Genomic DNA, 27,933 nt, shown 5'->3' on the forward strand with positions numbered 1-27,933 from the left:
AGTCAGTCTGTTTGTGTGTGGTAGGTTTGATGGCATTTGACAGATACCAGAGCCAGTGCTGATTGCAAGTTCAGAGCTGTAACCAAAAATGACCAGACAGGTTAAGTGCTTCCTATCAGCAGCAGCTTTATCATCCAGGGTGCTCAGATGTTTTGATCTACCAGCAACGCACTTGACTGATGGAGGTAGCACTTTTGGCTTTTCAAAATCATAAGTTACACTTTGTCCCACAATACATATCAGAATGTTTGAAAGGAGATACACTGTTGTACTACAAATTTTGAGTCATTTTCTTTTCCTTAACATCCTCAACAAAATGTGCTCTTATTGTATATTGAATGTCTGTGCATTTCTCCAGTACATATTTGGTATTAACTTTCTTTAACCAAAATGTAGAAAATTGGAAAAACAGCATAAATTAGAAAACAAAAGACATGCATGAAAAACACAACATAGAAGAACACAACAAAAGGAAAATAAATTACTCCCTCCACTCTCTACACAATGGGGCAACAGGCATAGAAAGCAAGTAATTTACACACTTCTTTGCCTTTTGTGATGTGAAAGGGGGGGCAATTTGGAGACTGCTACTGGGCCATGCTATGCGACGACCAAAAAAGGATCAGCCTCATGTTTTTTAAAATATCATCACCACATTGGCTGTCACGGAAATATGAGCACTTCAAACTTCTTTTTTGTTCATCCTTTTCTGTGACACTTGACCTCTGATCCCCTTCTTCATCCTCATTCTTGTCTATATACCATGGAGAATCAGTAGACTACCTTTTACATTCCAGCATGTCTGCTTCTAGCTCTTTGTGACCTAAGGTGAAAGAGGGCAGTCGGTCTGTTTCCAGGCTGTAATTGCAGTTATGGGTACTGCAACTTTGATCATACTATCATACCCATCCAGATAAGGTAAAATACCAGTTATAAACATTGATCCAAAATGAAATTTAATTAGCAGCAAATTGAATTTTCTGTCAGTAAAAACATTACGTATGGTATTTCACCTGTGTTTCATGTTGAATGTCTTTCATTTTCGTCCCAGTTTTAACCATGAGTAAACTTTTCGGTTACTCAGAATTTACTCTACATCCAAAAGGTGACATAACTTCACTTCTAATGTATATATTACATAAACTCAAGACTATGCAAGCCCGCTTTTATTCACATTTTTCTTCTTCCTGCCCTTCATTTGAATCATAAATGGACCTTGATGCCAAAGTCGCATCAAAACCTGGTCAAATTTCCTTTTAACGTTGTTTATGCATTTTTTGTGTGCCCAACTACAGCTTCTCTTTGAAACATACCAGGTCCCTTTTCAAAGCGAGTCTTTTCCTACAACTGGAACATTACATCTATAGTTCTGTCTGCAGGGCAAGCTTCTTTCTAGCACACCTTTTGTTGCTTTCTGAAAACATAACTCCCCCCTTCCCCCCTGTGCTATGCTCCTTCGGGGAATTCAAGTAGATAATAGGACATTTTTTCACTCTTTGGCTGCTTCAATATTTCAAATGTCCCTGTTTTGTAAGACCCTGACATCTAACACACCGGCAACCCCAGGGTATGGGTAAAAGCTGCATTTGTTGCTGTAATAGGTTTACTTTTGTGCTCACATGTTTTTCTCGTCGACTCCCAGGCTACCTTGCAAGGATAGAATCAAGGATGTTGACGGGAACTTTAACTTTTTTGTCCGCAGCACCATTGTCTGGTACAGTGTGCCTTACAATTTGAATCCGAGGACTGGGAGACTCTGTGTATAAGCCTCTTTCCATCTCCCTCTCTCTCCACTGGGTCTTTAGTTCTTTTTAAGAGACATAAAGTAGGAGGGTTAAGACTTCTGCGGCTATTGTGGAAGATGTGAATGTGAGTCTGAGACTCTTGGAAAAGTTGTGTGATCATTGAGGATTTTCTGTGACTCACAGGGTTAATTGTGAGTCAGAAAGTAAGGCTGTCACTCTAGTAGATGATTGACTGACAGCTGGAACTGCTTCACAGTGTTTCTTTTGGCTTTCCCTATGCTGTTGATTATGGTTGGCATTCCTCTTCCATAATCAGTTAGAGAACAGTTCAAGCATGGGCACACTTGAAACATGTCTAATTTTAAAAAAGTGATTATAATTACTCATATACTTTCTAAACAACGTGACCCACTGCTTAACGAACCTTAAGTAGAATTCATACCCCCTAGTTTGTTACAGATTACACTATTAACATAGAACACGAGTGAGAGGGATTCAATTCAGCCACATTCAAACTAAGAGACCTTTCCAAAGCAACTTAATTCAAATAGCCGATCCAGCTGGCCACTCATGTTTGATTGACATATTGCCAGGGTGCTACAGAGGGGGCTGATGGACAAGTGGCATTTATGAGGCAATTACATGAAAGCCCATTCAGCATGGCTCAGTGTAGTCAGAAACCGCTCAGAGTTGCAGAGCAAAGCTTGCCGACCATGGCAAGCTGAATGAAACCACGGAGGCTGTGCCTGGCATTGTAAGACAGCTTGTGTTTGTAGCTTCACATATTTTCAGCATATTTATCAGCTCCCTCTTTATGTCCCTCTTTATTCTTTGCCCGCTTTGTGTATGAAATCCATTAGCAATTCTGCAATTCTAAGCTTAAGAGTATCAGGACTCACATTGTTGGGGACAAATGTCATGCTACCCCCACCCCTCCATAGCCACTTCTAGACAAGGCCTACAGAGCAGCATTGGAATCAATGATTTTTGATTCGCTGATGAATATGCAAGAAGTCTTCTTATCGGCTAGCCGCTGCCCAATCCCCCTTTTCTCTTCTCGGCTTCCTTCCATGACTTTTTTTCATGATGTGCAGTCGGGGAGAGAGGCCAGCCACACCCCTCCGCTGAGTGGCACTCAATGAGGAGAAGAAAAGGGGAAGAAAAATCCTGCCTGGTACTTCCCCTAATGAGCAAATCAATGCATCTGTCCCTCAAGAGATGGGAGAGGGAGAAAGAGAGAGAGAAGCTATTGGGACCCCAAGGACCAGGCCAAAACACTCGCACAGAAGCAGTTACCACATGCTATGAATAGGAGCCTTTTTTAACTTAGCACAACAATATATCAGCCTAAAGCCTCTCATTGGGCATAGCTGTAATTAATTCAGCAGTTTGACCTACCCGCTAGCCTCTCGTTACCATTGCTTGAGACACACTAATGGTTGAACCTGCCTCATGGCTTGGGCTTCATCTTCACATAACCCATAGCAACGGGGATCTAAATGTATTTTCAGCAAGCCAAAACACCTAAAACTATTCTTGCAGTGCCAACAGATGTACTGTAGGCCTACACCTTCTGATTCACATTGATACAGAGCCACATGGTCCCAGACTGAGGTGAACATCCCACATGAATTTGAAAATAGGCCCCTTCTTATAAAAGAAACAACATCATGGTAGAGTGCACCTGATGAAGCGGAGGGTGGGATCTATGATGGGTGGGTGTGGCAGAAAGGGGAGGTGAGGGGCAGGGTCTGGGGGCACACACATAAACACAGGCTTCATCTATAGGCATCCACCCCCGCCCTACCCCACCAAGGGAACGAAGAAGGGGGTGAGTGGTGGGGTGACAGTCATTTGTTTTCATGCATACTCTTACACGATTAAATGGGAAGGGCCAGTGGAAGATTGGTATTGGTCATGTAGAGAGTGGCAGTGCCGGGTGGGGCCCTCAAATAGCTTTGTCCCAATCTGAGAATTTGTAGCAGTTCATGCCTTCATAATGAAGTTAAATGAAGCGAGGAAACGCTTGGTTGGCCATGGCCAACACACAGCACCCCTGATGTTCCCCTGACAGATTTGGCAAGAGCAAGAGATGATCCTGGACCACAAAGTGTAAAGCTGTAACACTCTGAAGAACATTTTCTGATTTACTATCAGTAGTTTACAGATTTTACATGCAGTTTTGTTTGTTCTCCAGAATATGTTACATAAATCTGCTTTAAAACATCAAAAATGTACACATGCAATTTTTCCTAGATGCTGTATTATAACAGCTGCACTTGCATGCTAATATCAACTGACTTCTGTCCTGTTTTTAAAGGCATTGGTTTGTGCAGATAAGTATGAGTAATCAAGATACTGTGATAAGTCTCATCTCTACACAGCATATGGTTTACATTACCTCTGTCTCCCTTTCCTGACACAGTATATCAAAGTCTCCATCATTCAGAGTCTCACAGCCCTGACTCTGCCCCTATAACTAACCCTGTCTGTCACCCACTTGTCTTTGGGTAGATCAAGGAGGGAAATATATATATGATGTATGTTTGTAGGTAATCCTGTGATGAATCCAGAGTAAAATTGGCATCGTGGAGGTAGTATCTCAAGGTCTAGGCTTTCCCATTGTTACTCATTTGTTTCTGATTTGGTCTGTTGTGGCGTCTCGCCTTTCCTGAGTCTGAAACTTGGCTAAGATAAACTAATGGCATGTTTATCATGGGGCAGCACTTCAAACACACCCGCATTAGTTTAAAGATACTTTAGTTTTTTTTTTTTAATTGATAGGAAACATTTATTTTTCCTGCTTAACTCCCAAAATGACCATTATTTCATCATGTATCATCCTTGAAATAATTTTAAAGATATATTAGCAGGAGCTTTTCACTATGATAATTTTCATATTATAAGACAGCCTGCAGTCTCTATCTGAAGTCTCTGTTGTCATAAGAGTGAAGAATGTAGTGTGAGGGGAAAAATGGATTGTTAGTCTGTAGACATAGTGAGACGGTCTAAAATCTGATAATGGTAACCACGCACTATCACTATCACTAATGAAAAGCATACACTGAAAGGGAAACTAGGAAAACTACAGAGATTTATTGTTTTTATCATCTAGTTTGAGTGAAGCCCACAGTATCAAATTCATGACTAAATGCTTTACTAAATAAACTACTAATTAAAATGACAGCAATGTAGGTATTTTGGACATGATTTCATATTTTTTCTTTGTTTGTCAAGGAGGCTATATACCATATTATAAATCTGTAATTATATATTAACTATATTATATATTAACTGTTGTAGTGCCATTTCTGTTATTTTTGCTTACTGTTTCTATATGTGATTTTGTCTCCCCTAGATCTGGTTCGCGTTTGTCAATGGCTTTTCAGGCCAGATCCTGTTTGAACGCTGGTGCATCGGCTTGTACAACGTGGTGAGTGTGAATAAAATTTACTCTCTAAAGAGCCCACTTTACTCCTTTACGCCATTTCTCTCTGACACAAAACTGATTTGCAGTGGTGCCCCAAAACCCTTTATTGCGTGACTATGTCATCAACATCTTGAAAACCTTCTCCTTTATTTATGACCTGTTGTCAAGTCCATATTCCCTCTGTGCCCTAAACTATGTACTGAATATGAAAGAACAACAGTTTTGCTTGCCCCAAAGAGTGTAGTTAGCAAGGGCAGCTACGTTTGAATGATAAAAAAGAATAGGAAGAATGGAGCAGCAACTGAGCCGGCTGCTGATGTAGGGAGTCCCACAGGGCTCTATAATGGGACCACTCCTAATGAACTCATATTTCATATCTGTCATGAATTAAGTCAAAGAAAAAAAAAAGTGCATCTGCAATACCGATCTTTAATATCATGCCATTAAGCCCCACAAGGGGTTGATATGTAACTTTAAACTGTTTATTAAAATCAACTCAATTCAATAAACAAAAATGAATGAGAAAAGTGTAAAGTGAAATTTCCTACATTCCTGATCGGTCTCAAATGGAAGCAATTTATGGGAGGGACAAACTGTCAAGTGAGAAGAACATTTCCACAGCCCTGCATTTATTTCATAATAAACCACCACCTTAGAACCAGTAGTGTATTGGGGGGTGGGAAGAGGGTTCAGTCCTTTCACTTTATCCGAAAACTGGGGGAATTCCTCCACCTCAGTGGGAGTCTGTCGGAGGCAGTGGACTGAATCCGCCCCTCAATGGAGATCTTCCTGGGCCTGGCTCTGAATAAGAAAGGAGTCCAGTGGAGCATGTCCTGTGGCCCACTGGTCCTACAGACTGAGGCCTGCAGGCTCCCACTCCAGATGGGCCTACAGGGAACTCACACCAACTGACCCGCTGAGCCCTCCCAGCACACAATACCATCACTCCTCTCTCAGCAGCTGCTATACAGAACAACATTACAACACCACTAAGAAATTACACTTGAGCTCAGCTTAAATACCTGCTTCTTAGTCAAGAGCATCGCAGATGTTCATTGGAGATGGGTTTTGCATATGAACAGACTTAAAGCATGACAAATCCAAATAAGAAACCCTGAAGGGTTTTAAGGTCAGTGGTCGTCAATGATGTAAACTAAAGAATGAAGCAAGTGGTGAACAAAATGAAGCAAATGTATTTTTATATATATATATATATATAGCATATGGAGATGGTAGCAATGATAAGGACAGACATCTAGCATAAGTTTTATTATGCATTACATTCAACTACATGGTTCATATAATGTAGTTTTATGAATTATATTATTGTATTACTGTTATCACTCTTGTGCACAGTTATTTTGGCTTAGTACACATTTGTACAGAGAATAGGCACTGTTCATATGCACTATAAATACAGTAATTGTTAAAACTCAAAAGTCTACCTAATAGCTTTTAGCCTAGTGTTTAGTTGCATTTTACTAAAAACATTTAAGTTGAAATATATTTTTGTTGGACAGGAATGAATTTTCATGCTCAACAGTGTTTTAGACAGTAGGTATTTGAATGTCATATTTGAATGGTGTGTCGATTTCTTTTGTTACAACTTGAAATAATTGTTTCTGTCCATATGTGTGTGTTTTTTTTCTATGCAGATCTTCACTGCTCTGCCTCCTCTTACTCTTGGAATATTTGAGCGTTCCTGCAGGAAAGAAAACATGCTGAAATACCCAGAACTCTACAAAACCTCCCAGAATGCTATGGGCTTTAATACTAAGGTAAAACTAGATTTAATCACGTGTTCTTTTTGCCTTATATTTTCTCTTTTATTTGCACACGATCAGATTGAAATACTATTGGATTACTATTTATTATTTCTTTTAGTCTTTTATCTTGATTATTTTTCTTTTCTGGTAGAAACTAGTACTCTGTTAATATTTGGTAGTTTTCCAAACCTGTTTTGGAGCAGTTAGTATGTTGCCTTGGCGTTATTTACTATGAATATACTTTATGTCACTTCATTACCCCTGGAAGGGGTAACAGCTTTTCTTTTACCTTTGACTTCTAAAAGGGGAGCATGGTTACCTGCCATTTTGGTAATTTTATACAGGTCAATCAGTAGTGTCACCAAACACTCACCAATTTGGTAGTTTCCCATTGTATCATCTAAAACTGAGAATTAACAACAAAGGAAGGTCAAACGTTCCAGCTCTTACAACCAATTAACATCACATTAATGACACAAGACATTTGTGTCGTGTTGTTGTTCAGGACTGATGCTTCTCCGTCACAGCAACCTGGCAGCTGCAGTCAGTGGATCTGAAGTTGTAGCCCAGTTTGGCCTGTCTTGACCTGTTCTGTCTGGCTGCATTGGCAATCCGTTAGTTTTCCCCTGCTGATAATAAAGATGTCTCCCCCTTTCTCCATGCCTAGCCAGAACCCTGGACCCTCGTCACAGGCGTGGTGACCTGGTTAGCGCCGCATGGAGGTGGATTAAAGACTGATTGGCCATGGCGGTCAGGGGCAGGGAAGGTCAGATGGGTTAGGGGATGCAACAGAAAGAATCCAGGGAAGAAGGGAATAGAGAGAGTATGCTGTCATTGTGTGACACCATTTGTTGCAGAAAATTATGCAATTTGTTAAGTGTGGGAGTTGTTTGTTCTCAGAGCAAGGCTGTCAGATTGAGTTTAACCCATCTAGGACCACACTCAGTGTATGAAATAACAATAGAGTTTCAGTCTTCAGCTTTACTAAGCAACACTCTACAACACTACTATATCAACCTGGGCTGTGGGAAATTATAACATTTTTTCACTTTTTTCCACATTTTATAGAGAAAAACACCCGTTTTATTAAATGTAAAAAAAAATCCACACATGATTAATGAACATAGTCCAGGTGTAAGTCATTACCTGGATTGTAAATTAAAGAAAACTGAAGAGGTGCTATTTGTTATCTGTAGATAAATCTAGTTTGTTGTAGTGTTGACATTGTCTTTATTACAGTAGACTGAATAAGTATTTGTTCAAACAACTGCTGATTTAATTCTGTTGTAGGATGGATTTTTTTCCCTTCATTAACTATACTAAAGACTTCATTAACTGTTTTCTGCCAAAAAAGGGTCACAAAAGTATGCGTCTCATAGTTAGAGGCAAATGAACCTCAATTTTGTTTGGGCCATGTTTTCCAAGACCCATAAATGATGACTCGGCCAGGTCAGCAGGTTGTTTTTGCTGGCTTGGCCACTCTTTTCCTGAGATATTTTCCTTGCAGCTGGCCTGAGGCGAGGCGAGGAAATCCAACAGGAATTTGGCCCCTCGAAGCCCGTCTTTTTGCATGCCCGGTTCTTTTGTACACAACAGATACTGTCTTTGTGAATTAAAGCTGTTTGTGTTGAGGTGAGAAAAGGGAGTGACGGCGGGTGTTGGAAACGCAAGGCGTGGCTTCAGCTGTGTCGCCTGCTCACTTTTAATGACATGTTCCTGACACTTGAGTCACTCTAATAAACTGCACTCCCCTTTATGTGGTCGTAGTAATTACAGTATGTATATATTAACATATACATATACTCTTCTATTCGCTTTTTTTGCCTCTCACCTGTTGAAAAAGAAATGGGACGAGTTGGGCAGCTCTGGAAATATTTGGCTCAATATTAGTCACTGGCATTCATGTTTTTCTTCTTCTTTTTTTTTTTTTGGCAATTAGGAGTTCCACAAAGGGCAGAATCTTTACAGGACAGACCGGGCATTCATTCAGAGGGGATCCCTAGCAACTTGCTGGGATACAAGCGAAAGAAAGAGAGCAGGGTGGTTGGAGGGGTGAAAGGGAGGATCCCACTGTGACAAATGATTATGAACATTTATTGATTTCATTAGCATTCATTATTGTGGAGAGGAAGCTAGGGTTTGTTTGCCACCCCCACAGCGTTTGGCATTCGGGATGGTTGAGGTGAAGGCTGATAGAGAGCTGAGCCTGTCAGTGGGAGGCTAATTGGCATAAACATGTGATTGTAACATTAGTGATGATTTAGTACACATTTGACCGCGGAGATAGAGGAGCGGGGGTTGCTTTTGGCCAACCCTCACTCAGCGTATTGGGTTTTGTGTACACAGTGGGAGGGTGAGGTAATCCTGGGTGGGGCGGGGGGTGGTGGCTGCTATAGGACTTTGTTTAGTCGATAGAAAAGGTGAGGAGGTCGTGCCACTGAGGCCGAGGTATATTATAAAGGCTGAAGATGTTTCCCTTCACTGTACTCTACATCTCCTTTTGCCTTCATTTTCACACCCTGTCCTGGCAGAAACTGTCGAATAACCTTACATTATTCCAAAATGACTCTAACCTGCGGAAATCCCAAGACATTTTCACTTTTCAGGGTGTCCTGTTTGTCTCGAATAAATCATGTTTTATGTTTTACTGACAGCTTTGCTGAAGTTGTTGAAATAGGTGTTTTTAAGAAAGTGAGCCTCTAAAGTTGTCGTCTGCCAAGAGGCGATGATTAAAAGGGGCCAAAGATTAAAATGTGATGTTTTTTCTGTTTTTATTTTTCCTCCGTCATCCATTTACCCTCTGGGTTTTGACGAATTTTCAACTCTCAGAATTAACACCAATGTCTGGGTCAGCACGGGGGAGGAAAAGGGGGCACAAATGTGGAGAGCTTTTTGGCAGAATAGATTTCACGGCTGTTTCATGCTACATCGCCCATTAGTGTTTTGTTTGGCTCTGGCGTTGCATAATGTAAATTTGAAACAAGGTGGTTTTGGAGTAGGAGTATTGATTTAAACGACTCATCCAAAGTCTGCATGCTTGCATACACAGACACACACGCAGACTGCGGTCCACACCACAATTTTCCAGGTCCTTAATAATTACCATGAAAACAGTTTAATCTCTGTCGAGCCTGTCAGTCTCCCTGTGTGTGTTTCTAGACTGATTTCTGCTTGTTTAAACGCTCCTGTCATTTATTTCTACACCAGTTAAAATTCTCACATGAAAGGGCTGCAGCCTAATGAAATGTAATAAGAGGAAACCCTCACGCTGGCAGCACATATATTAATGTTGTTTAATGTTCTTTGCCTAGGCGAAGACATGTATTTTACAGTTTCTTATGCTCACTGTTTTCTTTTTGATCCTGTTAAATATGGTATAATATTTAAGTTAAATCTCGCACAGTGACATTGTCCACTTGCCTTTCACTGCTCGCACACACACTCGACAGCCTCTCTCTCCCGCATAACACACACAGAGGATATACAACGTGTCTGTCAGCGGGGTGGCCATTCAGTGATGAGGCCCCGACAAAACCGCCACTTAGCCTAGCGCTGGGCTGGCACAAAGGGCCCAGGTCAGGGGTCACTTGGAAGGCTGGAGCTCCCCACACCCTTTTCTCATGCTTTTTTTTCTCTCTCCGTCTCTCCCTCTCTTCTCTTTTTGGAATCTCCTGCCGCCTCCAACCCCCCACACCTCTCTTCTTCCTCCTCCTCCTCCTCTGTGCCTCCTTCCCCTCCATCCTTCTCCCCTCTATTTTGCAGGTCTTCTGGGCCCATTGTCTGAATGGCCTCTTCCACTCCGTCATCCTCTTCTGGTTCCCCCTTAAAGCCTTCCAGCATGGTAAGTAGCTCCCAGAGACTCCACCACAGCTCTCGGTGGACTCTGTTTGAGTGTCCTCCCTCTTCATCCGCACACATACTTTGTCTTAATTAGTTCTCTCTTCGACCGTCCGGTCAGGAATTGCAAACATGTGTGTGCTCCAGCAAGAGCGTTAGTAGCACACTAACTAGTGTATTTTCATGTTTGCACCAGTTCACGTGTGCACACACGTGGGCTGCTGAAATGCTCTTGTGCGCAGTTATTCACACTTACTTCATTTTTTATAAACACACCAATCAGACACAAGCTTTCCAGGTGACTGTCCACTGCAGGCGCTGCAGATACTTTTTGCCTAAAAAGATAAAAATCTGTATTTTTGTGTGTGCAATTAAATTTAAATGCAATAGATTATTTGTCTGTAGGTTAGTTGTGCGTGTTTGTGCACATTAAGATGCAAGCTTTCTGTGCGTGCGCAGAGAGAATAGGGATCTTTGAGCTTGTAAGTCTTGGCTGGCCAGAGCAGGGGACCACACAAGCTTGGGCCTGCTCTCCAAACAAAAGCACCAAGCCCCTTCACTCTGACTGACAGGCTGTCAGCAAAGCCTCAGCACACACAAGACATGTGACCAGCCGGAAGTAAGGGAAAGGGAGCTTCTCATTCTTCCTTTGCTGGCAGTCACACACTGCTGATATTTCAGCCTCAGCTGCAGCCCAACTCCGCGTGGGCAGTTTAGAGCAACATGTCTGTGTGATTTACAGTTAATTTCTATTTCAGTGATTTAGGAAGTCCTTCTAACTTCTGTTTTAGGAAAAGTGTTCTTGGATTGTGATTTAATTGCAGAACAAATAACCATTTTGTCCTCTCCTCATTTCAGCTGTGAATTTCGCCAGAATATTTAATTTCTGACCATGATTAATGCACGCCAATTCCAGTGTTCAGCCTTCTTGATGGCTCTAGTAACACTCTTTCTAAATAGTTGCAAAAGATTTAATTTTACAGCCTCTCTCAAAGGGCAGTAATTGAAGCACCATTTGATCTGTGGTTTTCACTCCATGTTCCCATGTCCGTTTTTATATCTGTGTCTTCAACAGAGCGTTTTACACCAAACTTCACACTGAGATGTACTAGTGAAGTAATATCCAATGTGCTGTCTAATTGTTTACTCTTTGGATCACCTAATGGAACTCTGTATGAAACCGAAGAGCTGAAAAGAGACATATTTGGCACTAAAAGCTTCTGTTGTTGATTCCCTTCACAGATACAGTTTTTGGCAACGGAAGAACTCCAGACTATCTCCTCTTAGGCAACATGGTTTACACAGTGAGTGCACCAATCTTCTTGACAGTCAGCGTTTCCGTGTTAAACACTTCAGGTGTCTGAGCCAAGCGTTATCACATTTCTGTGAATAAGCATCATTCATGCTTCCTCTTCTTGTGCCTTTTCATTTTGTCTGCTGATCTTTTCCAGTGTTACAACGTGTAAAGAAAATAAAGAATATTAACAATGAAAATTGTGTGATGCACTTCCCATGACCCATTTTAGTACTAAAGGGAGTCGGTCTTGGTTTAATGCAATTTGTGTCTCCACAGTTTGTGGTCATCACAGTTTGTCTTAAAGCCGGACTTGAGACCTCATCCTGGACCATGGTAAGTTGATCACCCTCTCTTCTCCTGCTAACATTCTGTTATCTCTTTCCAGTTCCTCCATTTTATATGACCGCAAGTACTTATGACATATTTTACATCCTGTTCTTATCTCCAAATCTCTTTATGGTTTGGTCCCACTGAGCGTATAACTGCAATCCCAGTGAAATGACATGTACCATATGTTAACTCCTTCACGTTGGTAGAAGACACTGAACCTAAAATGTTGGTCTAAATACATCTTCAGTTGGTTAAATCTACATGAAATGAAGAGCCTGTTGTTGCCTTACTGTCCTCTGATAACCCTCTTACAGTTTAGCCACATCGCCATCTGGGGAAGCATTGGCCTGTGGGTGGTGTTCTTCATTATCTACTCCTCCCTTTGGCCCCTCATCCCTCTGGCTCCCGACATGTCAGGAGAGGTAAACACATGCCTTCTAGCATGTGCTCATACACATGCTTAAACATCTACACACACCCAGGCAGGCACTTTCTCTCTCTCTCTCTCCCTCTGTCTCACAGCAACAACTTCCTCTGGTACTAAAGAAACTGCTGATATAACCGTCTATCACTGACAGACCTGCACTGCCTCATAATTCATTCTCTGCTACAGACAGATGCTGGTGGGAAATTTCAGAGTTTAACTTGACACAGTCTTTGTAAGGAGGGGTGTAAACTGTCAGACCTCTGGCTTGTGTTGCATAATGACTTAATTGAGCCAATTAGCTCAGTGTTTGTGTTACATTGGCCTCCCTCGGCTCTGAGTATCCACAGGTGACATTGAAACAGTAAAGTCTGGAAACTAAGCAAAGAGAGGTGAGGGTGTATGTTAGGTAACAAAAAATCTAAAATAAAAAAGTCTACCCAACAACACTGGGATCAGAAATAAAGAAAAAGAGTTTAAAATGTTTAAAATGCCCTTCTTAAATGTTAAAAAGCTGAAAAAAGGTTAGTTTTGTTTTTTTGAGTAGTTATTTACATGTGAATGTGACTGCTGTCTCTCTGGGCTCACCACAGGTGGTCAATGGGAGCTCATTAACCACAGGTGACATTTCCCAGTGCATTATGGGGAAGAGAATGAGCCATCTTTTCATTAGAGAACAAAAACACAGTAGGACATTATTCAAAGAAAATGGCAGGCACCACACAGGATGCAGGAGAAGAAAATACCTGTTTATCTGGGACGCTGTTCTTGAGATAATGCTGCTGGCCTGGATTCAGTGAATTTTAACATGCTTCATTGCAGAGCTACTCAGCTGTTTTTATAAGTTCATAACATTGCATGAAATTCTGCAGTCTGTGGTTTTCAACAGCAGCTCACTAGAGAGATCTTTAACAAACTCACGTTGCTCAGTGCAAATTGTTTTATATGCTAAAGGAAAGCTTGTCTGTTGATGTTCGGTACAAACTTAAACTAAGAGCATATTGTCCCATGATAAGCAACTACAGTGTTGAGGCTTAAGCGAAGCAGATTTTAAGTAAAAGCAATTATTAGATTAGTGCTCATTATATGATGATTTAAAGCAAAGTTTTATAGTTTGACATTTTGGAAAATTCCATATTCACTTTTATGTTGGAGAGTTAGATGACGAGATTGATACCACACTCATATCTGTTCGTTAAATATAAAATAAATATAAGTCTACATCTATAGCAGCCAGCTAGTTTAGCACAGCATAAGGGCTCTGTCCAATGGAGGCAAAATCTGCCCACCAGCACCTCTAAAGCTCACAAATAAAATCTTTATATCTCATTTGTTTCAACCTGCACAAAAAACAAAGTGTAAAAACATGAACTCTCTGTTTTTACAAGGACCTTTGTGCTGGATTAGTTACATTTGATTGTAAGTTAGTGGTTAACAGCCACGTTCCTGACGACTGAGCACTTACACAATATTTAAATAAGTAACTACACATGCACAGAAATTCTGACTGTTTTGCTCTCAATCACAGATACACACACACACACACACACACACACACACATTCACAGGCGATGGGTGTATTAGCTTCACTCTGTCCCCTGTCTATGAAGCCTGTTGCTTTCATCCACACCCCGCAGCACTTGACTGAAGACAGTAATGGTGTCCTGTGGGTAGTTGGTAACCCTATGCCCCTGCCCCAACTCGGGGATGCCAGTACATCATCAAACACGGACACATCTCTCCGAAACCCGAGAAGGCATCAGAGACACAATCCAAAACCTTGTAGCCTCTGAGGAGCAGGATTATTCTCAGCGCTGCTGCAGCCACACATATTTTACCACAGCCTCCTTGATGTGAACTTGAATCTTCAAATGTTTTCATGCTCTCTGTCCTTCCATATTTTCTTTTGCTCCTTTTATTTAACTTGTTGCATCAGCTTTTTTCCTCTTTGTTCTCTTTTTGTTCACCCCCATCACACTCGACCAGCCGAAAAAACTGGCCTGAGGGCCAACAACATAACAGACACCAGAACTCCCTTCTCCTCCTGTTTCTGCTCTCACTCACTACCCAGCTCACCACCTTTAACAAGAGACGCAAAGCAGCCCTCAGCTTCATGTGAACGCATTCATCAATGTCAGGCTAAATATGCTTTGGACGATTGACAGGACAGGTGCAGAATCCATTCATGAAACACACTAACACAGATTTTTTTTGGAGGTAATCCCAAACTGGCTCATCCCGTTTGCACCTCATAAAAATCTGACACGAATATCAAAAGAAAATGTCAGATTATTCTGTTCAAGCAGTGTAATCTGCCACACTAAGCAGCTTAGCTTCACCTTAGGAGATGTCTCACGCAGGCTCTTTCTGACCTACTGTCTGCTGACTAGTCTCTGCTATCAACACAGCTGTCTCAGTACAGTTTATCCTCTCTCTCTTCTCACTTTACATGCACACCTTTGCTATTTTTCTATTTCTGCCGGGAGCTACAGTGGAGCGACTTTCACTCACACTCCGACTCAAGTACTTGTCATCAGCACATGAATTTTACACTCGGCAAGTGTGCATCAGATTCTTCCATGGTTTCTGCTCAGTGATAAGAAACCTTTTCTCAGAAAGGAATAATTTACCAAGAAGGTTGTTGATGCATAGTGAGCCAGGAATACACTTAGGGCTTTCTATGCCAGTCTGAGGTGTATTTATGAGATTAAAAGCAGGAATGAAAACAATTTTTTGATAAACAGATCAAATAATTCATTTCTGTTTACAGACATTTTGAAAGAGTTGGATTATATTTAAGTTCAAAATGAGGGCACCTGAATAGTTTATTCTATTTTGGTCAGGGATGGTAGAAGTTAAAGCCTTGATAACATTTTGGATTTTGGTTCTCAGGTTCTGTAATTCTTGTCTTAATTGAAAACACTCTTTTACACTGTATCTATCTTTTTTTACTGCGTGTGCGTGCACGTGCGTGAGTATTTTTATTACCCTTCATGCATTTATCAGTTTGGAAACCAACTTAAAGAGAAACCTGAAACTTGTTTCAGACAAATAATTTGTCAAAGTGAAGACATCTTTTAGTTTTCAGTCCAGTGTGATTATTCTTGTTTGCAACGTACCTGAAAACTGGTGATGAGCTCATGTGCTCCAACATGCAAGATCTGATAGTTGGCTGCCAAAAACACTATTGATGATAGAGGCTTTCTTCCGAATGTAGTCTTCCAGATAGACGTTCTAAAAACAGGGATAATGCAATAATATTTTTTTTTTATAATTATTTTCATTTTTTTATTCCTCAGACAAACTCACATCAGAAGGATTCAATTAACTCTGGGCTGTTGATCCGGACACTCTGTGCTTTGCATGTTTTTGTGAGTCCTTGATCCATGAGATCTGTGAGTTATCTGTTTTTAAAGACTCAAGGAGCTCTAATTCTTGTGGTTCAGACTGAAATAACCTCCCAACACCTGCCACATCATAAGCCTTTTTTTCCCCTTTTAATTTTTTGAAAGACCCAGTGAAAGAATTATTGACCCCTGTTCATCACTGATGTTGACTTTGCCTCTCTGTGGTACTTGTGGAATTTGTTCTTTCTTTAAGACTCACCAGCGTGTCATATGGGAGGTTTTGTCAAACTCATGTAGCCAGATCTGTTAGTACTCCCTTGGCTAATAATTGATAAGCACCACAACACACAGTTAGTTTAATAACTCACCATGGTGTACAGTATTGGTGAGAAGAACTCTTTAAATCTGATGTACACACTGTGTGTAGTCGTGGCTGTAAAGACTGCTGAGTTACAAGTGTTTATGTAAGAGATTTTTTTCTCTGTTTTGCTAGTCGGTGTCTTGCTGTCTTTGTTAGGCAACACACAGAGAGCATGAAGTGAATGAAGGACCCAACTGAGAAAGTCTTTGTTTGGTTTCCACATTGACCTCTTTTGGGGTGCTTATTGGTTGATTTGTTTCTGTTCATGACAGTTGGGGAATTTGTGGATTTGCTTTATCCAAGCAAAGCTGCCCTCTTTGCTTTTCGTGCTCTTTCTTTGACCGTCATCTTTTTTTGACTGTGTTCACAAGAAAGTATGTTGAGCATTGGCCTCCTTCTAGAAGAAACTACATATGGTGTTGTCTGGTTAAACCATCTGAATTCAGCCAATTGATGAATCAAAATGGTTAAATGCAGAGCAAAGTAAAGTCTCAAACAGGATTCAACTTAGTCTAATCCTTCTCTTTCAGTCTAGCTAATAAGAAAATGTTGTACAAAGAAGCTCTGTGCATTCAGGCAGCTAGTGTTTGAATATTAGCATCTCTGGGATGTCGTACAGCTGGCAGAGTGTTATGAAGTTGTTTTTTCTTAGTCTTGTTTGCTGAATCCTGAGCATACTGTAGACCTGCAGGGCGGATAGTGAAGTAGTGGATTACCTCAATTTACATTTACCATTACAATGGCGGGCATTAACATAATTCAAGCTGCTCACACTATGGGCTTTCTTAGTCGTGATCAACCAGGTGCCAGATTCCCCTGATCGAGTCTTAACTTGAAAAGGACTCATAAAACTCTTTTAATATCCTTCCACATACTTTCCCAAAGTTTAAGGATTTATATCTTACAATGAAGTCGTATCTTTGATGTTCTGTAGTTTTAAACCTTTATTTAAACAGCAGATTTTCTGAACATAAATAATGATGTCCTGTTCCAAACACACAGATACTGTAACGTGAAGCTGCATTATACAACCACTATCTGGTGGTCTTGTGTGTTGGCCACTGAGCAGCTTCTCAGGGGCAGTTGCAGTTACCTGTGTTTGAACAGGTGATCTACCAATCAGAAACATACCTCTATTCGATTTTAAAGACTATTTTTAGCTAGTTTTTTTTTTATTTATTTATTTTTTAGCTTAATTGGTTAAGAGTGTAGAAATAAACAGGAAATGTGGAAGAAAGAGGGGTATGACACTGCAACAAAGGAAACCCATCGCTTAAACCTTATGACCACCTCATCATCCCCATGTTTCTTTCTGTCTAGTCTGTGTGTCTGAGCATGTGTGTGTGGCCTTGATATGGGTTGTTGGCCTGTCAAAACACACCTCTCAATGCCAGCGGACACTACTGTCTGTCCAGCCAGACAAGTTTATTAGTTTGTCCTAAAAATACAGCCCCGCTCCACGGACCTCTCTCACCCCGTTCCAGCTCCCAGGGGTCTCCTGGTATGAGACGTCGCTAGCATCCACCAACAGTGCTGGCCCCGCTCATAGTCATGGAGCCTGTCCAGATGCCTGAAGACAAACATTTGTTGATTGTAACTAGTCAGATATGTTTGGATTGCGAGGATTGACATCAAACTAAAGAAATAAAGCAGTTTATTTAGGTGTAGTTTCTGTAGTTGTTTTTATGAGTTATTGTACAAAATGTTATGATCAGTTTTATTGAATTTTATGGTAAACTTGAGACTTGAACTATTGGTCCTTACATCAGTTGTTACTCATAGTTATTTATAGAGATATATAAATATTGTTCATATATTGAACTTGTGAAAGACCGAGATGGTTTATTTTTCATGCTTTCTCGACTTTGATTTAATATGCCGAGTATACATCACTGGTTTATTTTCAAAAGGCTCTCACAGCTAAACACCCTCCATTAAAATGCACGATACGCTGGGTGAAAACGAAAATAATTAAACTGACTCGCAGCAACAACAAAAAAAAAAGCAGTAAATGTTTCCACCAGGGCTGCATAATTTCAAAAATTGACATAAATATCACGTGCTTCACTGCAATTTTCCCTCATCTCATACATTTACAGCCTTCGGGTGACACAGAAAAGCTCTATTCATCCGTGTCTCATCTCAAACTGTAGGAAAAAGCCATGTTTGATTTCTTGTCATTTGGGATTTCCTCTTCCCCCAATGTTTTGTCAGACATCAAAGTCAATTTGCAGGTAATGGCGAACAGATTAGCTAATTTGAGCAAACCCGACCGCTTTGATAGTTTTGACACTGATCTGTGTGTGTGTGTGTGTGTGTGTGTGTGTGTGTGTGTGTGTGTGTGTGTGTGTGTGTGTGTGTGCATCCTAAGGGCCCTGCCTGTGTCACATTACAGGAAAGACACTGTCGAGGGGCCCCAGCAGTTTAAACAAGTGGCGCATTACAATGCAAGTAGCGCTGGTTTTGCACTTCAACATGTAATGACAGATAGTTTCAGTGCAGCGGGCCAAAGCAAACAGCGTCCTCGCACAGAAAAGCTGAAAGGTTTTGCCCCCACCAAGACGATCCACCGTCTCGTCTCCGCTCTGGCCACCATTTTGTGTATCTTAATTTAAATCATCGCAGCCAAGTCTGCTTCTACTAATGAATCTTCTTTTTTCTACAAACGACTGAGTGCAGAGATGAAGCTGTTTCTTGAAACGCCTGACTTGTTTTGGATCTGAATTGGATCACATTTAAATATGTTTTTCTTCCACCAAGATAAATGAGTCTCATTGAGGGTAACAGCTGTCTCATTTGTAGATTTATTCTGCTCATGAACTCAATGTGAACATTTGTTATATACTGCATTAAAAATAAAACATTGGCTCATTGTTTGTAATTCAGAGAATCTCAGGCATGAATCAGAGGAGTTATGCGACAGCAAAGAAAATCATGTGTCTGTGAACTTTTAGTCAACTTTTAATCACATGATCTACACTTTTATCAATATTATATTTGTTTTTTTTGTTTGTTTTTTTACCAGAGACTGCTATGTGGATATTTTCTACAAACTCTAATTGTTAAAAGTGAAACTTGCAAGTATGAAACTCTTCCGGCTCTTCTGCTTCACCAACACCCTTTTACACTGAGTGCTGCATTAAATGTATCATTCAAAGCGCCTCAGATCACGGCCCTTTGTCTCCTGTGATGTATCGACAGTCGAGCTCTCAACATAGCAAACAGTGGAGCTGTTTTCCTGTGAAAGAGATACCACTATCTAAATACTTCACAGGTACTTCCTCCACCCTGAAGGGCTGAGAGGTGGAGGGGGTCCAAACAAAAACATGGTATCATTTAGTCACGGAGGATTAACCCACTTTGGACCCATCTCCTCTTTATTTCCACAATATAACTGTTTGTTTTGGGCTGCCTTTGTCATGTATTCTGTATTGTATGTGTATTTTTTATGATGTGGCTCTTCAGAGGGTCATAATGGCTGTTCTTTATCAGGTGTTTCATCTTTTGAAGAGCTTCTTCTCTTTATCTGTTCAGTTGTTGAACTCTGCATTGTCTACAGTCACCGGAGAGTAAGTGTGTGTGTGTGTGTGTCTGTCTGCGTGTGTGACAGGCGGAGATGATGTTCAGTTCGGGGGTCTTCTGGATGGGCCTGGTCTTCATCCCAATCACTTCTCTGGTCTTTGACGTGGCCTACAAAGTGTGAGTCTCCTCTCCGCTCTCCTCGCTCATCATCGCTCCAATACACATCAGATACAGGAAATTCCTTCAGAATCTCTCGTATCTCGTGAAGAAAATCCCTGCCCTGAGTTTTTGTGGCGACTTCCGAGGAAGTCTATTTTTTCCATTCTGTGAATACTCTATGGGAAATGTTGTTGTTGATGTGACATCAACCCACAGCAGATTCAAGGTGTCAAGAGCAATTTGCAAAGCTAGAAGTTTTATTTCCTGGTGTCTTCAAAGCAGTTTGAATCTGTCAGTGGTATATTTTAATGTCCGTCTTTGAAGGTTCTATCATGTTAAAGCATCTGTTTTTTTAATACTGTTTAATTTACAGGGTGAAGAGGGTTTGCTTCAAGACTCTGGTGGACGAGGTGCAGGAGCTTGAGGCTTTATCCAAAGACCCAGGAGCAGTGGTGCATGGAAAGAGGTACAGTTACACAGCATTACACTCTGTGTCTTTGATTTTACATTTTACATTTATTGACCCAGTGCTTCATCTTTAAGTGGACCAAAGACAAATTAGTATTTGAAAATGATTTTTCCTTTGTGACAGTTATGTCCAAGAAGTCATAGTTCCTATAAATTATCAGCTTGTACGTATATGTATTGCAGACACAGTCAGTGGGAGAGCGACAGAGTTATGGGATAACAAAATGTTATCACGTTGTGTGTGTATATCATCAATATAGTCCAACACTGTCAGGGTACCTGGTCATCTTTCTTTTGTTACACAAAATATAAAGCATTTTTTTAAAGATCAACTTGGAGGAAGAATCATCCATAAGTCCCAAATCACTCAAAATCTCACAAATACTCACGATTCCACTGCCAACAATATTCCTCTGTGGAAGGAAGAAATCTTGAAATTGCTGCTAAATTGCAGCAGTTTGACTGTAATGTCAGTAATCATGTCATAAGTGTAGATGTCTCTCTTTTTTTCCCCTCCCAAATAGTGAATGTCTCATTTCAGAGCGGCACTCCTCCTATATTAAAGCCATATATTATAAAAACGTATTAGTTGAACCAGGCCTCTCTAGGGTCTGAGGCCTGCAGCAGTCATCAACGTGGAGCAGATCAGTGTGAGATCTCCTGCTGCCTGAAAGTGATCTGCCTGCCTGGCCACTGTCCCAGACCCAGCAGGCTGTAGACACACACACACACACAAACACACACACAAACACACACATCCGTATAGAAACAAACACGGAGAGAAAATAGTGACACAAACACTCAGATACGTGGATGATTTTGTATATATTAACGTAGAAGGATCCATGTATACGCCTAAACACATTCATAGAGGACTCATGTACACATATTTGTTGGCTTTACGCGAATACCTTCTAGCCAACATGCTGTTTGAGATATTTCGCTCACACACACGCACACTTTGTTCTTCCCCCTGCGTCTCCAGAGTTTTGTCTCCCTACGTGGTGTTTGTACCAGCAGGTAGAGCAGTTGGCAGGTCCATCCACTCTGGAGGTGCTTGGACACAGGTTTGATGTATGGGTCATTAAATCTGCCTGTGGTGCACAGCATGCTGCTAACACACTGCCTGTTTCTGTTTCTGTGTGTGTAGTTTGACAGAGAGGGCCCAGCTCCTGAAGAATGTTTTCAAGAAAAGCACGGTCAGCTTGTACCGGTCTGATTCCATGCAGCAGAACCTGCTCCGTAAGTTACATGATATTTCTTCATTATCTTTCTTTCTCTCTCTCATGTCGTTTCTTACTGAACATGTCTCAAGATGGAGGCATCAGGCCGTTTTTAAATTCACTTTATCCACGATAGATTTATCGGCTTCCAAATCTGTTTCCTCGTCAGGGGAACCGATCCAATGTCATTATTCCTCATCTGACACATGCGGTGTCTCTAAAACCTCCAGAGTATCTCACCCTACGTCAGCAAGGAGGGGCAGTAACACTCTGTTCATCCCACTTCTCTTCATAAATACTCTGCGTCCACCAAATGCAGGAAACACACATCAGTAACTGTGTCTGCAAGCAGCCCCACAGTTCCCTATATCTACATTATATCTACTGTACATTATCTAGCCAGAAAACTGCTTGTATGAACTGTTAGATGAGTTATTTTCATGGCCACTTGGAGACGTGAATACAGTTGAGAGAGAAAGTGCTGGATATCAAGTCTCACTTTTTTTTTTATCATCTGAAAAAAACTAAAGTAGTGAAAGTTGAAGGATATGTCGGAATTTCATTTCTTATTCTTTTGTTTCATTTTGTCTGAGTTAAAATTCTGTTCATTTTCAAATACATTTTTTATTTTTTTTATTTTCATGTAACATCAAACACAAATGTGTCTAAGGCCCCATTCAGACAGGAAAAAATGTTACAGGTGGAGGTTGGTGATAAAATAATTTCCCTCCTCCCTCATAATAAAAGTTATTTCAGCCACTGGAAAATTACAGGAGCTGGTTCACCGACAGGCTTAGTGTTATTTTTAATGTTAGTATTATTTATAGGTAATTATTCAGCTGTAATGTAACTAATAACACGGACAGTTGCAAACTACTAAAACATCTCGTAGGCTGAGCATATACAGTAAGAGAGGGACTGTAAACTGTATTGTGGGGACCAGACAAATCTGAAGACCAGTTTGAGTTTTCAATAGATCAGGAACCTGTCTATCACCATCTATCATGGGCAAACTTCAAGAAGAGTGAGAGTGAACACATTATTTCCATCGAGAAAAGTGTCATTCTCTTCTTTAATTGAAGACATCTGTCTTTAAAAAGTGCAATGTGTCTTTGTGTCTGGACTGGAATTAAATTACAGGACAAGAGTTTGCCAGAAAAGCAGCAGGTAATCAGAGCTGTAATAATTACTGCGGTGTGGGGTGAAAAATCAGACATGAGTGTTCCACACCAGATTAAAACAACTGAGCGGAGCAGGTGATGTTGAAATCCTCTGTCCTGTTCGAACAAAAAGTGTAGGTTTCGGATCAGGAGCGAAACTCAGATGTCACACTGAAAACAGCATCATAAACTTTCCACTTCAGCATGAGTCTGGTTTTCTGTTTGTTTTTCTCTTTTCTGTTGTGTCCTCTGATCAGTTTGTTTTTTGTTTGTCTCATAGGTCGGGATGAGACCGTTGTTGTGTGATACCTTTTTAAACTTCATTATTCAAACCTCACCCTGTTTAAAACTCCAGCTCCCCCTAGTTCCCCGATAGACGCCTCTTTCCTCATGTTTTTCCGTTGCTCACTTCCTGTCCTTCCCCTCGTGTGCTTCGTGTGTCCTGAGTTGAGTTCAGTAGAGCGACATAATGATGAAATGATGAAATGTTGCGCTGTTATTCCCCCACAATGCACTCGTCTCAGCGGGGTCCTTTGAACTTCCCCGCTGGCCTCCAGGTACTGACCGAGTCATTTGACACCTGAAGGTGAGTCAGGGGTCAAAGGTCAGAAAGGAAACCCTGTAGGAGAGTTTAAGAAGTAGATCACAGGGCTGCTTTTATACTGCAGATAAAACTGTCTGTTTAGTGTAATAGTTTCATTACGTTATTTATTTTAAGGAATAGTGTGACACTTTGGGAAATAAGTTTTGTTCTCTTGCCAAGAGTAAGAAGATCGATACCGCTCATGTCTTAAAAAAAACTTTGATATGCTGCATGGTAAAAAAAATCAATCTAAATGGTTTCCCTGGTTGTGACTCCACAGAGGTGGTAGCTGCTGACAACCTAGAGAGGAAGCTGACTGAATTCCCTTTTTTTATCCACATGGTCAGAAGAGTCTTTGAGGATTGTGGAAATATATCTTGTGTTGATTGATTGAATGATTTTCTATCTTTAGCTAATTCTGTCAGAGAAATGGATGCTTTGTTCTGTGACACAAATGTGATGCCGATATATGAGAAAGACAAACTAGAACAAAACTGCCTTTAGCTATATATAATTTTTTATATATATATATATTTACTTTTACTTTTTTAAAACTTTTTTTTACTTTTGGACGGAGCTAGGCTAGCTGTTTCCCCATTTCTAGTCTTTTTGCTAAACTAAGCTAACCAGCTACACTTACAGATATAAGACTGGTATCGATATTCTCCTCAAACTCTCAGCAAGAGAGTACATTAACAAATCTCCCCGAAAATGTTGAACTATTTCTGTACATTTTGTGTTTATTCAATTTATTTAGTCGTGTGTGTGTGTGAGTATTTTTCATTACATTAATCAGTGATCTGCACGACCCTAATTTGAACTGCTTTGGGTTATTTTTCAGATGGCTACGCCTTCTCTCAAGATGAAAACGGAGTGGTGTCTCAGTCTGAGGTCATCAGGGCGTACGACACCACCAAACAGAGGACCAACGAGTGGTGAGACGTTGGCCAATCCGAGCCACAACCGCCGTTTTCTGATGGCGACATTTGAAGCTTAACGGGGAGAAGACGAGGTGCGAGCGCGTGCCTCCAGCACTGAGGGGATGTTTGGACGTGAATATGAAATGGACAGAGGAGAGTGACATAGAGTTGTCTTTGATAAAGGGAAAAAAAAATACAAGGATCAAAACAAAATGTGTTCACTATCAGCTGTAGTTGTTTGTCCAGCAGACATGATGAGCACTGCGCTTTCTTAGCAGTCTGTGGTCTGAAGTTCTTCACTGTTCTCGCTCAGTTTGTTGGAGTGAACGTCTCCTTTCTATTGAAAATCATCAAATTATTAAATGAAATCAAACTCCTGAACACTGTTATTAGAAGTTAAAACACTGGACGATGGTTAGTTTTAGAGGATTTGAACTTTGAGAGATTGCCAAAGAGCAGTCGTGTATACAATCTACCAAGTAGCTCGTGAATTCGGAAAACTTTAAACCAAATGTAATCACACTCCTGAGTGTATTCCAGCACTAAACGGACCACTTCAGAGCAGACATTTCTATTATTTTTAATTTTCTTTTTGCACTCAGTGAAGCATCTAAAGTGTAAAGCCTTACATTTGCTCATGCCTTCGTCCTTGTTTCTTTTAAAATAGGTTTCTTTATTTTTATCTTTAATTTTTAAAGTCTGTAGATACCGTGCCTAGTTTGATTCCTTTTTTGTTTGTTTGTTTGTTTTTTGTTTTTAAGACGTTGCCTCCTGCAACCCGCCGTAGTCCTGTTTCCACCGTTTTTACAGCAGAAGAATTGCTCTTGACAAATAATTGCATTCCACACATCACTCCTGTCTCAACAATCACAACGGTGCCTACGTAGAACTTTTCCCTCATAGAAGAATAGTTTAGCCAGCTAGCTTAGACCAGTGCTCCACACACACCGACCGAAGATAAAATCACCATCTCCCCCACCACAGTATTGCACTCGTATAATGTGAAAACTACAGAGTGCCTTGTGGCACATGTATTAAGTAAGATTTGTTCCTGCGCAGGTGAACGGGAGGCTCTCTGACAGTTTTGTTGAAGCTTACAGTGGTGATAGTGTTTCCCTTCAAATGGAGATTTTATCCTTCTAACATAAGTGCCATTAGCTTAAGGGAGAAAGAAATATTAGCCAGGAAAACTCCACAATAATATCAAAACTACTTTGTCTCTATAGTTATTTTGTGGATTTGTATTTTTATATTGGAGATGTATGAATTTTGCATTGACTGGCTTTGTAATGAACTGTCTGTAACTTTTAGTTTCTTCTTCCTCTGATAAACTGGCAGGATAGAATAGATCGAGTGAGGAAACTGAGCTTTCTTAAATGTCTTGTTATTATTAATATTAATATTGTTACAGCTTGATTTATTTATAATTGACTACTTAATGTCTGTGTGATTGCTTTCTTCTCCCTATGGGAGATCAGATTTCTGATGGTGTGTGTTGAATGTGTGCGCGTCAGTTTATCGCCTGCATGTGCATGTGCCGTGTGTGTGTGTGTAAGGGCGTGCGCGCGCGTGTGTGTGTTACCTCTACTGTGGATAACGTCTATGTATGCATGTCTGTGTCCTCTATGTGAGACCGGGAGTTACTGGTGTCTCCTGGTGTGTTTCTTTTATTGTATGAGCGCGTGTGTGAGTGTGTTTGTGTGGTGACGCTTGCTCCAGTTGTCCGTCTGCACGACTCCAGGTATAACTATGGTGTACTACTGTGTGCTGATGCATGGCCCATATGGGAAAGTGTGAGCATTAGCGTGTGGTATGAATGTGTGTGTGTGTTTGTGGTCAAACTCTCGGCCTCGACTGTGAGAGTTTCTGATGCTCGGCTCGCTTCGACGGGAGATGTTGCACAAAGCACTTGATGTACCTTTCCAGTAGTGGATATCTGGTATTATCTGGTTTCGGTATATGATTTATCTTGACTGTACATGTTTGTAACTTGTTTTCTTCATGCAGTGTAGCTCTGCTTTTACAGGAAAGCTCTTTTGTGTTTCTCAGCTTAGTGAGGGTTTCTGATTACGTTTATCTGCTGGTCTTTAGTGCTAAAACTTGATTGGTTGTCATCTCGTCAAAAATTTTCCAAACTGTTGAATGTGGATGTCGTCTTTGTGGAAGGCTTGGACTGTTGCTTTCTTCTTCTTCTTTTTTTTCTTCAGAAAACATAAAACACGTTGTTGTCTGTGAAAGTCGTGGGCTGCATGAATGGATAACACAAACTGTTCTCTGAAATGTTAACTGTACTACTTTGATTCTCCTTCAAGTGTTGATCACTTCACAAAAGAGAAAAAAAACGCACCTTTAACTTTAATTTTCAATGTTTTTTTTTTTCTTCTTTTGTGTCATTTTGTTCAATGATTGTTCTGCATGTTGGGACTGCAAACTTATATGTGTTGTCTTTTACTGCCATGAAGGACTACTGAAATAAACTTTACAATCATGGAGGAACAGTGTGAACATTGTTGCTTTTTCTTCTGCACATTCGCAGTTTTGTAATCACTGTGTCATCTTGTGCCTGTGTGCAGAGACAAACAGGACATATACAGCGCAGTGAGAACCTAAACAGGAAAAGCCAAGGAAGTCTGCAATCAGTCTGCAAACAAATGATACCAATTATTTGACCCTCTTCTTCCGTAATAGATGAGCATCCAGTTTAATTAAAAGTGACCCAAGTCGACTTAAATTTTAAGATCATCAGGTTACATTCACTAAAAAAACTTTTTTTTTAAATTTACAAAAAAAATTTATTAGTGGGCACCAGCATCATTTTTGGGACATAAATCTTCCAGATAATGTCAAATGTTGACTCCAACGTGAGGATTTTCTAATTATAATTATTAATTAAATATCTTTGGTTCTCTATCGACATTTTTTATGACGCCGAGTTTGACTGTGTCACTATTTCTAAATATTTAATTAATCAAACCGTAAATCTAGAAAAGAATTGTATGATGAATCCGTAATTATCGTCAATTTCAGCCCAAATGGAATCACATGTTGAGCAACTTGAGAAACAGGTGTATCTGTTTACAGTGGGGATAAACAAACAGGTTGATTTCATTAAGTCAAAAATTACAGCAAGCAAAGAGCAGCTGCTTTATCTGTTTACAACGTTTCATCCTTCTTGTTCCATTACTTCAAGATTTTAAACTCAGCTGCTGGGAAAAAAAAAAAAGCTGTTTTGGAATTTATAAAGTTATTATTGTTGTGTGTCTCCTCGCTATATTTGGTACATTATCACACTACCAGAATACAAACTGTAGCGTCTCTCTCTCATACACAGTTTACAGTATACGATCGCTGTAATTGATAA

General features: G+C 40.4%; 1 protein-coding gene across 6 annotated transcripts in view; it reads left to right on the forward strand.

Moving 5' to 3' along the window:
• Positions 1-27,064, forward strand: part of atp8a1 (ATPase phospholipid transporting 8A1) — a 96,558-nt gene extending 69,494 nt beyond the window's left edge. For all 6 annotated transcript variants that reach the window (XM_027291805.1, XM_027291870.1, XM_027291845.1 and 3 more), the window contains 10 exons: positions 5,104-5,178; positions 6,831-6,953; positions 10,704-10,782; positions 12,021-12,082; positions 12,352-12,408; positions 12,720-12,827; positions 20,148-20,236; positions 20,592-20,684; positions 21,837-21,928; positions 24,494-27,064. In XM_027291805.1, the coding sequence (XP_027147606.1) occupies positions 5,104-5,178; positions 6,831-6,953; positions 10,704-10,782; positions 12,021-12,082; positions 12,352-12,408; positions 12,720-12,827; positions 20,148-20,236; positions 20,592-20,684; positions 21,837-21,928; positions 24,494-24,591 (876 nt within the window). In that variant the 3' untranslated portion in view covers positions 24,592-27,064. The remainder of the gene's footprint in view (positions 1-5,103; positions 5,179-6,830; positions 6,954-10,703; positions 10,783-12,020; positions 12,083-12,351; positions 12,409-12,719; positions 12,828-20,147; positions 20,237-20,591; positions 20,685-21,836; positions 21,929-24,493) is intronic.
• Positions 27,065-27,933: the final 869 nt, after the last annotated feature.

Source organism: Larimichthys crocea, chromosome I (assembly GCF_000972845.2).
Source record: "Larimichthys crocea isolate SSNF chromosome I, L_crocea_2.0, whole genome shotgun sequence".
Classification (NCBI taxonomy): Eukaryota; Metazoa; Chordata; class Actinopteri; family Sciaenidae; genus Larimichthys; species Larimichthys crocea.